The sequence below is a fragment of the Anolis carolinensis genome, unplaced genomic scaffold, assembly GCF_035594765.1.
Source record: "Anolis carolinensis isolate JA03-04 unplaced genomic scaffold, rAnoCar3.1.pri scaffold_8, whole genome shotgun sequence".
Classification (NCBI taxonomy): Eukaryota; Metazoa; Chordata; class Lepidosauria; order Squamata; family Dactyloidae; genus Anolis; species Anolis carolinensis.
In genome coordinates this window covers 28934939-28951202 of record NW_026943819.1, presented here as the reverse complement: position 1 = coordinate 28951202, position 16264 = coordinate 28934939, and the positions used below count along the sequence as shown (strand labels likewise).

General features: G+C 43.1%; 1 protein-coding gene across 1 annotated transcript in view; it reads left to right on the top strand.

The window, feature by feature from the left end:
* The window catches only part of astl (astacin like metalloendopeptidase), a 22308-nt gene extending 7430 nt beyond the window's left edge, over positions 1-14878 (top strand). Inside the window, exons 4-9 of the mRNA XM_062961057.1 lie at positions 356-446; positions 2817-2934; positions 4525-4706; positions 4944-5025; positions 6877-7025; positions 9953-14878. Of these exons, the coding sequence (XP_062817127.1) occupies positions 356-446; positions 2817-2934; positions 4525-4706; positions 4944-5025; positions 6877-7025; positions 9953-14679 (5349 nt within the window). The 3' untranslated portion in view covers positions 14680-14878. The remainder of the gene's footprint in view (positions 1-355; positions 447-2816; positions 2935-4524; positions 4707-4943; positions 5026-6876; positions 7026-9952) is intronic.
* The last annotated feature ends 1386 nt before the right edge of the window (positions 14879-16264 follow it).

The following is a 16264-nucleotide window of genomic DNA, read 5'->3' as shown; positions in this document are numbered from 1 at the left end:
ATTTATTATTTTTCTCTATTTTTATTGGTATTGTTACATTTATTATTTTTCTCTATTTTTATTGGTATTGTTACATTTATTATTTTTCTCTATTTTTATTGGTATTGTTACATTTATTATTTTTCTCTATTTTTATTGGTATTGTTACATTTATTATTTTTCTCTATTTTTATTGGTATTATTACATTTATTATTTTTCTCTATTTTTATTGGTATTGTTACATTTATTATTTTTCCTCTATTTTTATTGGTATTATTACATTTATTATTTATTATCTCCTTATTTTCTTTCTTCCTCTCCTTCTTTTCTTCTCCTCCTTTTCTTTATCTTCTCTCCTTCCTCTCCTCCATCCAGAGCCCCTTCCGGCTGTTTTCTTCTGCCGATCCGCGTTGGCCGAAGAAGAGAGGAATTGTCCAGATCCCTTATGTGATTTCCTACAGATACGGTAAAAGGAGCGAAAGGTGGAAAGCCTTCGGGTCCAAGAGACAAGGAGGGAATGGGGGCATTTTGGGGGCTTCGAGTTCATCCAAAAACATATTGAATAGCCTAGCTCGCTGTTGACCTAAGTAGCTCGAAAGACCGTTGCATCTGTCGAGTAGGAAATTTAGGTACTGCTTTATGTGAGGAGGCTAATTTAACTAATTTACGACACCATAAATAGTTCCAGCAGCATGCAGAAAGGAATGAGGAAGTACTACCATCAAGGAATCAGTGTCACAAGTGGACGGTGAAGCGGCAGCTCCCCCTTGTGGGCGGAATTGAGCATAACCTCATGAAGCTGGAAGCTGGAAAAATATTAAATTGCCTCTGTGTCTGCCTATATACTGTATATACTCTTTTTTTAGGACTGAAAAAAACCTCCTCGGCTCATACTCGGGTGAGGGTCCTGGTGGGCTTATACTCAAGTATATATGGTATATTTATTATTTTTCTCTATTATTATTGGTATTGTTACATTTATTATTTTACACTATTAATTATGATTATTACATGTATTATTTTACTCAATCATTGTTGTTACTTTTACATTTATTTTACTCCATTTTTATTATTATTAATACATTTATTATTTTACTCTATTACATTTATTATTTTACTGCATTTATTATTATTACAATTACATTTATTATTTCACTCTATTATTATTAAAAGGATACATAAGCACATTTACATTGAAGAAGATGAGAATCATGATTTAATCAGAGTTGCACAGTCATATCTTAAATTACAGTTTGATGTAAAGATTCAAAAACATTTAACCTACGGATGCCTCGATTAATGTAATTTTATTGGTATCTCGGCTTATACTGGAGTCAATGTTTTCCCAGTTTTTTTGTGGTAAAATTAGGTGCCTTGGCTTATATTTGGGTCGGCTTATACTCAAGTATATATGGTATGTCATATGTCTAACGGCATTGAATGTTTGCCATATAGATGTATATTGTGATCCGCCCTGAGTGAGAAAAAAGAGCGGAATATAAATACTGTAAATGAATAAATACAGTAGAGTCTCACTTATCCAACACTCGCTTATCCAACGTTCAGGATTATCCAACGCATTTTTGTAGTCAATGTTTTCAAAACATTGTGATATTTTGGTGCTAAATTCATAAATACAGTAATTACTACGTAGCATTATTGTGTATTGAACTACTTTTTCTGTCAAATTTGTTGCATAACAAGGAAGAAAAGGAGAGAAAAAAAGAATGAGAAAAAAAAGCGAAAGAAAAAACGAAAAGAGGAAGGAAGAAAAGAAATAGAGAGAAAGAAAAGGAGAAGAAAAGAAGAAGGGCGAAAAGGAAAAAGATGAGGAGAAAAAGAAAAGAAGGAGAGGAAGAAAGAAAATAAGGAGGGGGAAAAGGAGAGGAAGAAAAGAAGATAAAAAAAGGAGAAAAAATAGTGTCTCACATCTCCAAGACTCGCTTATCCAAGCTTCTGGATTATCCAATGCATTTTTGTAGTCAATGTTTTTTGTAGTCAAAATATCTACATTTTCGTAGTCAAAATTTCATGATATTTTGGTGCTAAATTCGTAAATTCGTAAATACGCTAAATTCGTAAATACAGTAATTACTACATAGCATTACTGCATATTGAACTACTTTTCCTGCCAAATTTGTTGTCTAACATGATGTTTTGGTGCTTAATTTGTAAAATCAAACTAATTTGATGTTTAATAGACTTTTCCTTAAGCCCTCCTTATTATCCAACACATTCGCTTATCCAACGTTCTGCTGGCCTGTTTATGTTGGATAAGTGAGACTCTACTGTATTGTAAATAAATAAATAGTGAGAAGGGAGCAATGGCTTCAAACTACAGGAAAGTAAAGAGATTCCAGGGTTGTTGTATGTCTTTCGGGCTGTGTGGCCATGTTCCAGAAGCATTCTCTCCTGACGTTTCGCCCACATCTATGGCAGGCATCCTCAGAGGTTGTGAGGTAAACGTCAGGAGAGAATGCTTCTGGAACATGGCCACACAGCCCGAAAGACATACAACAACCCTGTGATCCTGGCCATGAAAGCCTTCGACAACACATTAAAGAGATTCCACCTGAACATAAGGAAGGACTTCCTGACTGTGAGAGAGAGCTGTTCAGCAGTGGAACTCTCTGCTGCAGAGTGTGGAGGAGGCTCCTTCTTTGGAGGCTTTGAAGCAGAGGCTGGATGGCCATCTGTCGGGGGTGCTTTGAATGCGATTTCCTGCTTCTTGGCCGAATAGGGTTGGACTGAATGACCAACCAGATCTCTCCCAACTCTTGGATTCTGTGATTCCTAGATTTTTTTTCTGACATCTGTTCCTTATCTCCGGTTTCAGATCGATCCAGCCTGAAGATCATTGAGGAAGCCTTTGAGGAATTTGCGAGGTTCACCTGCGTCAGATTTGTGCCTCGTTCCTACCAGAGAGACTTCATCTCCATCGCACCACTTTCTGGGTTAGTGAATGGACGGGCAAATGGATCCAACTGGGAAAGGAAAGGGATTTTTTTTTAATGTCCAAATAATAATAATAATAATAATAATAATAATAATAATAATTGTGCGGTTTTCTGGCATTGTGTATTTCTGCCGCTTCTGTGACTGTTCATTTGGGTTTTGATGATTCCGTAGCCCATTTGTCGATGGATGTCCAGAATCAGCAGCATCCACCGCGGTCCTTTTTATCCTGGGCGACGACCGAGCCAGTATAGACTTCGTTTGGGTTTGATTCTCCATAATGCTAATGGGTTCGGTGCTCTTGGTTCTGCTCCTCAGCTGAGGCCTCTCTGGCTTGGTTGGACCTGCCGGGAGTTACACTACCGCCAGCACAGCCCTCAGTCCTCATTGGAGCAGGTAAGCCCCCCCCCCCCACCACGTCAAGGTGGCACCTGCGGGGGGGTCATCAGCTGATGACCCAAAATGCAGACTGTGCAAGGAAACCGATGAAACCATGGATCATATCCTCAGCTGCTGTAAGAAAATTGCACAGACAGACTACAAACAGAGGCACAACTCTGTGGCCCAAAGGATTCATTGGAACTTATGCCTCAAGTCCCACCTCCCAGCAGCAAAGAACTGGTGGGATCACAAACCTGCAAAAGTCTTGGAAAATGAGCACCATTGCAAAGATACTGTGGGACTTGTCTGGCAGCTATCCTGGCGCTCCGGCGAGTCGCCTCCCGAGCGCCTCTATCTCGATTATAATAATCCCGGCGAGAAAATGGAGGAGATTTCTGCTCAAGGCTTGTTTGGCTGACTTCTTGTGGGCAAACATCTTGCAGGTGCAAGGGCTCCAATTCTGGCTGAAATGGTGGGAAACCAAAGTTTTCCTCTTCGTCTGCCACAATAGTACTGGGAACGGGACTACATGGCCCATGAGACATCACAGACTCTATTGTACCACCAATTCCTCAATACTTTATTTCCCATACCACCACACTTTGCCACAGCAACACGTGGCCGGGCACAGCTCGTCCTCTTTAATATTAAAAGCTGAGTTGGCTGTTGAACGGCAGGAAATGTTCCAGGCAGGGAAGCCACCTGCGACCATGGGCTCTTTATTGCGCCAATTTGCTATATATGTGTGTGTGTGTGTAAAGAAATCCTTGCAAAGTTGCCTGCAAAGGGAGCTCAGCTCTTTGCAGAGGCAGGTCACGCCTCAAACAATGTATCGGTTTGCTGGCAGGTGGCTGAGATGGTCAGTTGGAAATCTGAGCTTGCTGAGAGAGCACAGAAAAAGGCAGGCTCTCTGGCTACGGTCAAGTAGCAGTTTGAATATGCTATGCTGGATATATATTGAATGCTGATTGATTAGTTATTGATCTTATGCAACTACATGGACATTGTACGATTGCTGAACTGTTTTATATTTCAACTCAACAAGTAAAGTTCCTGTGTTCTTTCAATTCCTCTGCCTGGTGTGGTTCTCTTTGCACATGGTGTTAACTGGATACTGCTGGTTCCGCTACACACTCTAAACCCTAACACTCTTGTGGTGGCGGAGAAGGTTTTTCTTCTGCTTGTAATGAGTTTCTCCTTCGGTCCAGATGCTTCTCCAGCGTGGGACGGGTCGGGGGGATGCAGGCGGTGTCCCTGGCCCCGGTGTGCCTGCGCAAAGGGAGAGGCGTCGCTCTGCACGAGCTCATGCACCTCTTGGGCTTCTGGCACGAACACTCCCGGGCTGACCGCGACAACTACATCCGCATCTCCTGGAACGACGTCTTGACCGGTAAATACGGCTCCCGCTTTCCGCCTGCTTTCAACACCCAACACTGTGATTCTTTGGCAGGAATTTCATCTAAATTCAAGTTAAGTGGGAAAATCCAAAAAGCGGTGTTCCTGTAAATTAACCATTCCCGGGGCTTCCGCTTTGCAAATCCCGGCTCTGCTATACCTTTAGCGTCGCTGAGCTTGCCTCTGCAATCCAAATGGGCAAACCTTAACCTTTCCAGCTGCTTATTTTCAGGTTTTGAGACGAACTTCTTGAAGTCGTGGAATACCAACATGCTGGGGGACTACGACTATTCCTCTGTGATGCACTACGGCAGGTAAGCCAGCCACACAAAGGGATTCTGCCAACCTAAGTAAAGGTAAAGGTTTCTCCTGACGTGAAGTCTAGTCGAGTCCGATTCTAGGGCTTGGTGCTCATCTCTATTTCTAAGCCGAAGAGCCGGCATTGTCCATAGACACCTCCAAGGTCATGTTTTCGAACTGCTAGGTTGGCAGAAGCTGGGGCTAACAGCGGGAGCTCACCCCACTTCCCCGGATTCAAGCCACCAACCTAATTTGGTCAAGAGGGAACAAAGTGAGCTGCAAAGCTTTCAGGGACAAGAACTTGATAATCCAAAATCCCCAGGAGCAAAACAAGAACTGGACCAAACCGAAGAGGCAAGGCCACAGGAACTTGGCATGAATGTCCAAACAAGGTTCCATGAAGCAGGAACCAAGAGTCCATGACACAGGAGCAAAGTTACCACCTCTGAAATCTCTCCCAGAAGCGGTTCCTCTTAAAGCCAAAATCAAGGCCTCTTTCCGTGGGAAGTTTGCTCAAAACCCTTTTTCATTAGCAACCACCTGCTTCTTCTCACAACCTCCCTTTCTTGCCGCTCTTGACATATTGCTTTCTTTCTGTCAACCTCATCACTCTTTATCAAGACTGGAATGCCCATCTGCCAAGGGATAACTCGACCTTGACTCTCCCAAGTTATTTATTTATTTATTTACACCATTTATATTCCGCCCTTCTTTCTCACCCCGAAGGGGACTCAAGGCGGATCACATTACACATATAGGCAAACATTCAATGCCTTTTAACATAGAACAAAGACAAGACAAACATAGGCTCCGAGCCGGGCCTCGAACTCATGACCTCCTGGTCAGAGTGATTCATTGCAGTGATTCATTGCAGCTGCTCTCCAGCCTGCGCCACAGCCCGAGCCCAAGGAATGTGGTTCAAGCTGCCTGCTTGAAACCATTGTATGCCTGTGCCCAGAATCCCCAGGCACATCTAACTCTAACTCTGGCTGTCCAAGAACAGCAGCTTCACCTGGCTGCATGGGAATCCTAGACCCCAGCCCAGGCTGGACAGGCCCAACCTCAGACTCTATCTGAAAAATGTGCACCACGATAAAGGTTCAAACCATAGAATACAACATGTATATTAGAGCATCATATACATAATAATGTTAACAATAATACAACTAATAATACAACTGATAACCAAATTCTGTCAGCTATGTAGTGGCATACAGTCATAACTTACAAAGATTTAGAGACTGCAATCATCCAGATTTAAATGCTACACAGAGCAGTTTTCAGTATAAAACATATATCAGACATATATCAACAAGATTCCAACTCAAGTTTGTTAGCGACACAGTATGTGTACATCCAGTCTCTCCAAATGCATGTAATATGCTGTAAAACTCAATATATCAGTGTGCAAATCAATTGGCTCAAACTTGGCTTGGAGTCAAAACAAATCAAAGTCTCTGTAGTCTTGGAGCAGTTCTGTAGGACTCCTCAGGATGTAAATGCAGTCAGTAGGCTGTAGCTTCAGTTTGTTGACAATAAATGGTCAAATAGATGTTATTTTAGAGTAGTTGGCTGTGAGCCGAAGTAAGCTGTTTACAAACTGTTTACATAAGCCGTTTACTACTGGTTCCCAGGTTTACTCCAGTTTCAGTTAACCCTTCATCTGGTAAGCGTATTATGTATATGATGCTCTAATATACATGTTGTCTTCTATGGTTTGAACCTTTATCGTGGTGCACATTTTTCAGATATTGTTTAGAATAGACAGATGTTTAGATATTATTATATATTGCCAACCTCAGACTCACCTGACAGCCCAGGTGCGGTCTGGGCTACAACACAGATTGTGTTTCTATCCCTTTCAGGACCGCCTTCAGCATGACCGGCCTCCCCACCATCATCCCTCTCTCCAGGCATGACGACGTCTTCCTCGGCCAAAGGTGGAACCTCAGCAGATCGGACATCGCCAGGGTCAACAAGCTCTACAGGTGTTCTCAGGCCGCGGCTCAAGCAGGTAAGGAACTGGCCGTGGCGTTGTTTCTGAAACGCAAACGGTTTAGGAGGAGGAGATTCGGAGTGGATCGTAGTGATGTGCATTTGTATGGAATCGTGATCTGTTTTGTTTTGTTTCATTTGTTTCGGCTTGTTTTAGTTTTCATCTCTGCTTCCGAAAACTATCTATCCGAATGGGTCTTTGTGCAGCTTTCCCTTTCGTGTCGCCTTTTGTTTCATCCAAAAACGGCATATTTAATTTCATGCACCCAAACGGACAGTACGAAACGAATATACGAATGAAACAAATACCGTGCACAACACTAGTGGATAGCCATAGAGTGGTTTAGAGCGAGGTTCAACTCACTTTAAAATCCACACAAAAAGATTGATATCTTCAGAGGTGAAGATACGTGAAGAACGTATGCAGAGAAGACATTTGCAGTGTCTTTTGGAAAGCCATGCTTTGCTGTGGGCTCTTAAGCCGTTTCCAACAAATGACAATCCTAAAGTGAACCCATCGCAGAGTTTTCTGGTCAGAGTTGTTCACTCAACAGGTTTCATGGCTGGAATGAGAGAGATCTAAATATAATAATAATAATAATAATAATAATAATAATAATAATAATAAATAGCACTTTATTTATATTCCACCCTATCTCCCCAAGGGCGGATCACAGTACAAATACATGGCAAACATTCAATGCCATTTGGATAGACAAGACAGAACAGAACAGACAGAAATGTTGTGTTGAAGTCCAGTTTCGATGCCTTGGAGCAGGGGTCCCCAAACTAAGGCCCGGGGACCGGATGCGGCCCTCCAGGGTCATTTACCTGGCCCCCGCCCTTAGTTTTATAATATACTAGCTGTGCCCGGCCACGCGTTGCTGTGGCGAAGTCTGGTGTTATGGGAAATAAAGTATTGAGGAATTGGTGGTAGTTAAGGTAAATGGTAAAGGTGTGGAGTCCAGATAATCCAGTTAAAGCAAGATAATATAAGATTATAAATGGGTTATATAGCTGTGTGGAAGGGCCTTGAGTCTACACTGCCATATAATCCAGTTAAAATCTGATAATTTGTATTTTCTAGGCAGTGTGGAAGAGGCCTAAGTGAGGCCTAACTCTGCCTGTCCCCTGGGTGAGTAGGTTGCTAGGAGACCAAGTGGGAGGAGCTTAGCCTTCTAACTGTCAGCAATTGGATAAAAAACAATTATTCCTCTCCCTCTAATTAGAACTTTAATTTTCTTTTCTTTTTGTTGTATCAACCTAGAGGCGTCGATGATGGGTTTTGTTGTCAATTTTCGAGGTTGTGGGGTGTTTAATTTTGTTGTTTTGGCGGTCGCCAGGATCCCATCACTCTTTTATATATATAGATTTTTATATCAGTTTTAATAATATAATATATTGTATATACATATAATATTGATAAAAATATTATAATGTTATACAATATAATACTAATAATAATACCACATAATAATATTAATATGTTATATATTACATATACAGTAATATTACAGTATAGTGGTATAGTTCAATATAGTAATATATAATGCTAATATTGTGCTATGCTATATATTGTGCTATGCTGACCCCTTCGGGGTCAGAAGGGTGGGATATAAATGTAGCAAATAAAGGCAGTAAATAAATAAATAAATAATTTTAGACTTAGGCTCGCCCAGAGTCTGAAATGACTTGAAGGCACACAACAACAATCCTAATTCACTTGACTATCTCATTGGCCAGTAGCAGGCCCACACTTTCCATTGAAATCCTGATAGGTTTAGGTTGGTTTAAATTGCTTTCATTTTTAAATATTGTATTGTTCTTTCATTGTTATTGTTGTATGCACTACAAATAACACATATGCAGTGTGCATAGGAATTTGTTCGTAATTTTAGTCAAATGATAATTCGGCCCTTCAGCAGCCTGAAGTATTGTGGACCGGCCCTCTGCTTTAAAAGTTTGAGGACCCCTGCCTTGGAGGTTGAGTTTGGATTCAGTAACGAGGGCTACTGTTGCTCCATTCTCTACGATGAAGAGTCATGAGGACTTCCTCCTTCCACATTCCTCCCAGTCATCATACTTCTGGTCTTGTTCTTTATGGCGTCGTAAAATACCTCCCCTGCTAATTAGCGGTACCTAATTTCTCTACTTACAGCTCTAAGCTGTTTTTGAACTGCTTAGTAAGCAATGAGCTGGGCTTGACGGTCAAGTGCTCACCCCAACCGGGCTTCGAACTGACCCCCTTTCGGTTGGAAGATCTTACTACTGCTGGTGATTTACCAGCTGGGCTAAAGCCCAGCCCAGATATCAAGGAGAATCCATTGGTGGACTTCTTCTGGCAGTTCAGTGGGTTTCCACCTGTGAAGCGCTGGGTATATCCATGTATGTTCCATCTGATGCACAACATGAAATCAATTGACTCTGACATGAGCTTATGTGGCTATGATCCATGTTTGGGAAGGTCTTCTTGAAGGGAAGGGCCTTGAGGTGGACAAATACCAACCAGGACAAGAAGGAGGCTTGGAGTGGAAATTTACCAGCCAAAGTAGAGACAAGAGGAATGTTCAATGAGGAATTGCTTAGTAACAAGCAGGCACAAGAGGGGAAATGCAGGAGGGGGAATCGGGCTGCTGAAGAAAAGCAAGCACAGAAATACTGATAAGAGCCAGGCCAGAAGACTGAGATAGAAATAAGATATGAATCAGATAAAATATCCTGCACACATGCTCAAGGTATTGACTGTAAAACTAAGCTGTGTCTCAGTTTTGGTGTGACATTTTTACCATGCTTCACCTGGCAGGGTGGTTTGGCCAAATAAACCTATTGAATGATCTCCTTGCTTCTAGTGTTTGCTTGGATAAAGACCCCAGAATTTTTTGGCCTTAAGAAGAGGGACATGGCACACACTCCAACATTCTAATCCGTTCTCACTTTTTCTTCCAGAAACCTCCACATGGAGAGCTTTCAAGAAGAAAATGATGGATTTCGTTCCAAGGGAGACTCAACCTTGTGCCAATGAAAGCCAAGTTGAGACCTCAACAGCCTGGAACCATTGTATTAAGGCTTCTGATGGGGTTACCATGTCTTCAAGCAGGACTGTTGATGAAGGTATAACATCTCCAGAAGCCCAGACACGGACAGGTTGGCCATCTGGAGCAGAAGAGCCAAAGGAACGCATGGAGTCCTCAGAGACTTCTAGCCAAGCAGAAGAAGGCAGGGGATTCTTAGGACCTACAGCAGAGACACCATGCAAAAACCTATCTAAGGAAATGGAGGCTCCAAATGTAGTCAGCACTTCCCAGAAGACCTCTTTGCAAAACCCCACCAGTAGCACCAAGGAGCTGAGAAGGAGCTCTCCAAGTGACAAGGAGATCTACCTACCTGAAGAGCAAAGACCAGCTCTGGAAGAAGAAGGTTCTCCAAGACCGACCGAGATCTACGGTTTCTCTGTGGTGATCAACCAACCCAATGAAGCGTTCTATCAGACCACCAGCATCTCTGCAAGTGAGAGAAGTCCTCCACCACCGAAGACCAACCCCAAGGAGCTGAGAAGGAGCTCTCCAAGTGACAAGGAGATCTACCTACCTGAAGAGCAAAGACCAACTCTGGAAGAAGAAGGTTCTCCAAGACCAACCGAGATCTACGGTTTCTCTGTGGCGATCAACCAACCCAATGACGTGTTCTATCAGACCATCAGCATTTCTGGAAGTGAGAGAAGTCCTCCACCACCGAAGACCAACCCCAAGGAGCTGAGAAGGAGCTCTCCGAGTGACAAGGAGATCTACCTACCTGAAGAGCAAAGGCCAACTCTGGAAGAAGAAGGTTCTCCAAGACCAACCGAGATCTACGGTTTCTCTGTGGTGATCAACCAACCCAATGAAACGTTCTATCAGACCATCAGCATCTCTGGAAGTGAGAGAAGTCCTCCACTACTGAAGACCAAAGCAGCAACTGCTTCGTACAGGCTGCTTTCTCCGAAGAACTCAACCTCCAGTGTTTTGAGATTTGGGGAGGAAGAAACCATGGGCCCTGAAGCAGGAAGCCCAGGAAGTTCTGACACCGTTCCTGGAAATGTGGGGAAGGAAGTAGAAGGCCTTCAGAACAAGGAGCACAGCACCACAATGCATGTGCCGTCCAACCCGAATGGAAAAGATTATGGGGAAAACAAATTGGAACATGATGCATTCCCTAGTCAGGAGGACCTGCTTCCTGGAAGCGTAGAAGTTCCAAATGCTCACCTGGGTTGGACAGGTTCTGGAAGCCCATCCAGGTCTTGGTCTGGAGTCACAAAGCAGCCAAAAGAGCGAACTGTCTCCAAAAGCCAGCCTAGAGAACGTGAACCGTTTTCATATCCACCTGCTCATCAGAGGCGAAAGGAGCAGAAGAAATGGGAGATGTTTTCCAGAAAGACATCTCCAGAATCCTTCACTGGGATTGGGTCTGAGGAACATACTCCCACCCAGATAGATGTATGGGAAATGGGATCATTGGCGATGGAAAACCCTTGGGCTACGGGTCCTGCAGAGATGCCTGATCTACCAGGAACAGTTGGACACAGAACCAGAGCTTTGTGGTCACAACAAGGTCCTACCAAAGGATATGCATCCAGTGTCCTTGCGATGGAACAGGCATCATCGATGGCTGTGCAAGAAAAGTGGGAACCTGACTTTCAAACAGCTTCTATTATGTCAACAGAAAGGCAGACAATGGGGCAAAAGGTTGGAGGAGAACTTGGGACTGGATCTCCTGTGGAAACCAAGACCCATGGAAGGGCAACTCTGTGGAGACTCTTTTCTTTGGAACCTTTTAGCAGCCAAATGCCCATCCAACCTGGAAAACAGCCAGTAGGAACTCAAAGGCAGCCACTTTCCATAGAAACGGCCATTCCTGGAGGAGGGAAAGCTCAGGTACAAACCAGGAATCCAAATACAGTAGCTTTGAAACTACTTTGTGGGGCGAAAGTGTTTGGAGCTCTCTCTCCAACCAAACCAAGCACAAGAAGGGTGTCTCCAGATATGGGACACAAATTGGGAGTGACTGGCGGAGAACATCCAGGGTTGGAGACCAAGGAACGTGGTTCCACCTTGAAAGGAAGGTCTCCATCAACGGGAGGAATAAGCACCCCTCTCAGTTGGGTGAGTCAATCTAACATAGATGGAAATGGAACAGGAAACTACGTAGACTTTGGTAAAGAGGAAACTTCTTCTACAGTGCCCCATAAAGGGACTCTCCAGAAGATGCCTCCAACAATGAATGTCCATGTTCCCCGTGTCTCTTCCATCTTGGTTCATAGCAAAAGACCCCAAAGTTCTTCTATTTCATGGAGAACAGCCACGGACACTGAAGGACCATCTCCACAATCTCTGGAAGAAGCTACCAAAAGCCAGGTTGCCTCTCATCCCCATGAAATGATCTCTGCTGAACTTGTGAAGGCAACAGAAGAGATGGTTCTCCACAAAATGAACTGGGTTGGCACCTTTGCTCAGGAAGCCAGAAATGGGCAGAGTGGTACATGGTCTCTGACACTAGGAGTGGCAACTCCAGCATTGTCTTCTATCTCTATTGCAGAGGAAACTCAACTTCTGAGCACATCGGTGGAGCCTCCCAAACCAAAGAACTTTGGTGAGACATCCATAGGAAGCCATCCCACAAAGGAAAGTCTGTCGTCTGAAGGGAAAGTCCTTGTGCCAAGCACTGAGATGGTTTTTGTGACTCGCTTACCCAATGCCACCCATTTAGAGACCTGGAAGAGCTTGACAATGGCATCAGTTGGTATCAAGAGATGGAGAGAAATGGCAACAGAGGAGGCCGATGATAGCAGAGCAACATTAACTGCATCTGACATGATGTCTTCTGCTGAAGCTTCCAGGCAAGGGTCTCATGAAGAACGCATAGCAGTGGACACATCTCCACAGCTCCATCAAAATGGGATGGCTCCTTGGTCAACTTCTGGCCAGGTTGCCTCACATCACCATGAAATGATCTCTGCTGAACCGGTGAAGGCAACAGAAGAGACGGTTCTCCACAAGTTGAAGTGGGTTGGCACCTTTGCTCAGGAAGCCAGAAATGGGCAAAGTGGGGCATGGTCTCCTACCCTAGGAGTGAGAACTCCAGCATTGCCTCCTGTCTCTATTGCTAGCAGAGCAATATTAACTGCATCCAACATGATGTCTTCTGCTGAAGCTTCCAGACAAGGGTCTCGTGAAGAACACATAGCAGTGGAGACATCTCCACAGCTCCATCAAAGTGGGATGGCTCTTTGGTCAACTTCTGGCCAGGTTGCCTCTCATCCCCATGAAATGATCTCTGCTGAACCAGTGAATGCAACAGAAGAGATGGTTCTCCACAAGATGAACGGGGTTTCCACCTTTGCTCAGGAAGCCAGAAATGGGCAGAGTGATGCATGGTCTCCTACCCTAGGAGTGGCAACCACAGCATTGCCTCCTGTCTCTATTGTGGAGGAAACTCAACTTCTGGGCACATCGGTGAAGCCTCCCAAGCCCAAGAACTTTGGTGAGACATCCATAGGAAGCCACCCCACAAAGGAAAACCTGTCGTCTGCAGGGAAAGCTCTTGCGTTGGGCATTGTGATGGTTTCTGTGACTCGCAAAAGACCTCAAATTTCTTCTATTTCATGGAGAACAGCAACGGACACCGAAAAACCATCTCCACGATCTCTGGAAGCAACTCCAGCATTGCCTCCTGTCTCTATTGCTAGCAGAGCAACATTAACTGCATCCGACATGATGTCTTCTGCTGAAGCTTCCAGAGAAGGGTCTCATGAAGAACACATAGCAGTGGAGACATCTCCACAGCTCCATCAAAGTTGGTCAACTTCTGGACCAAAAATCACAAAGGGTCTCAGGGAAGAGAAAGGGAAGGATCATGTACAGAAAAGTGGAGTGTCTATTTCTGAAGATACAACTATAGCAGGAGCCACCAACATAGGGAATAGACCCCCATCTCCATTGACGTATCCCAGTTCTGTTGGAGATGAAGAAGAACCCTCAACGATCCATGGAGAAACAAGGTCCATGCCCAGCTCTTCTGGTACCTATAGTCATCTTGGTGCTTCTATGTCTTCTCACCCAGAAGCTAAATATTTTCTTCATGCCGAGAACAACCTTGGTGCTGAAACGATGGAGACTACAGTTCCTTTCAAGGAGAGCTCAGAAGTCTCAGGGTCAACTTCTAAAGTTGATGCATCTCCAGGAATTTCAGATATCTATTCCCAAACTCTTGGCCCAGCTGATTATACTAGGTCAGAATTTTCTATGGTGGACATCACCCAAAGCCAAGAGGCTCATGATCTCAAGGAGTTTCCTTTGACGGAAGGAAGGAGGGTTCAAAACTTCTCTGCTGAGTCATTCGACCAAACTGCCGAGACCCGATTTGCAGTGAAACCAAATAAGATGTTGAGGAATGACCTGAAGCAAATCATGGATTTGGACAATCATGTTGCCAAGAGGTCTTTGCTAAGAACAATGGGATCTAATCCTGGACATAATACTCCTAGGAAACTGAAGTTGAAGGCAATATTTCCAAAGAAGCGTGTGCTTAGAAAGTTGGTGGCTGCTCCAACTAGGATCACTCACCATTCATTTGCTCCGAGGCGGTTCAAAGCACATCTTAGGGCCAAAAAAGATGGAATTTTCCTACAGAAAACCTAATGAAAGAGCCAGCGAAAGCCATGGAAGTATCAACATGCTTCTCCTTCCAAGGTGTCCTTCTGTTGTAGAATCACCATAAAGAATTCCCTAAAGTTTTGGGGAAAATAATAATTGTTACTCAGAGGCCTTTGCTATCTGACCTATGGAGAAAAAAGTTACCAAATGTATAAATTAATAAATTGGACTTGCAAATTCCTGAGCCAGCAGAGGGCGGGCTTGTGTCGCGTTTCTCAACCCACAACCGTCTCTTCCCAGAATTAAACTATATGGCATTTTCCCATTCGTTAACCGCAATCAGGCTCTGAGTGCAGCTACACTGTATAATTAATGCACTTTGACACCACTTTAACCGCCACGGCTCAATATGACGGAACCTTGGGATCTATAGTTTGGTGATGCCCTTAGGCAGAGAATTCTAAAGACCATGGAAAACTATAACTCCCATAGTTCTATACCACGGAGCAGTGGAAGCTATAGTTTTAAAAATACCAAAAAAGAAAATGGGTTCCCTGGAACTACAAAGACAAGTATCCACTATTACAATAATACAGAAATCGTTAAACCTAAATTTAGTTCAATACAACAATACGAAAACAGATACAAAAGGCGTTGCTAAACAATCAAACAAAGGACTGTGACATTCACAGTGAAAACAATATTTTTCTCTTGAAGGATGAATTTACTCCTCTTCTCAGAAACAGTAAATGTTCTTTAGTTCTTTAATTGTTTCAGATATACAGAGTCCTCTTCTTATATATAATGATTGTTCTTGTTTCTTTACTATCCATAATAAAGAATCAAGAAGAATCATCTATATATATAAAAGAGTGATGGCATCACGGCGACCCACAAAACAACAAAACTACAGGCCCCCCAACCTCGAAATTTGACAACACAACCCATCATCCACGCCTCTAGGTTGATACAACAAAATGAAAAGAAAAATAAAGTCCTAATTAGAGAGAGAGGAGTAATTTCTTTTATCCAATTGCTGCCAGTTAGAAGGCTAAGCTCCTCCAACTTGGTCTCCTAGCAACCCAGTAAAAATAATTAAAAAACACTAAAAAATTAATACAATAAAATACTATAACAGAAAATAACTAAAAATAATACAAGAAAATAATAAAATATAATAAAGAGATAACTTACAATAAAATTTATAAAAAATTACAAATAACGTCAAATAAAAATCACACAACAATTTTTAACCAATACCACCACCACTTTGCCACAGCAACGCGTGGCTGGGCACAGCTAGTTATATATATAAAAGGATAAAAAAAATTCGGCCTAGGACAAAACAACAAAACTACACATCCCAAGAAACACTAAACTTGGCAACACAAATAAAGGGAAATAAAGTATTGAGGAATTGGTGGTAGTTAAGGTAAAGGGTAAAGGTTTTCCCCGGACATTAAGTCCATTATAAATGGATTATATAGCTGTGTGGAAGGGCCTTGAGTCTACACTGCCATATAATCCAGTTCAAATCAGATAATCTGTATTTTATAGGCAGTGTGGAAGAGGCCTAAGTGAGGCCTAACTCTGCCTATCCCCTGGGCTGAGTGGGTTGCTAGGAGACCAA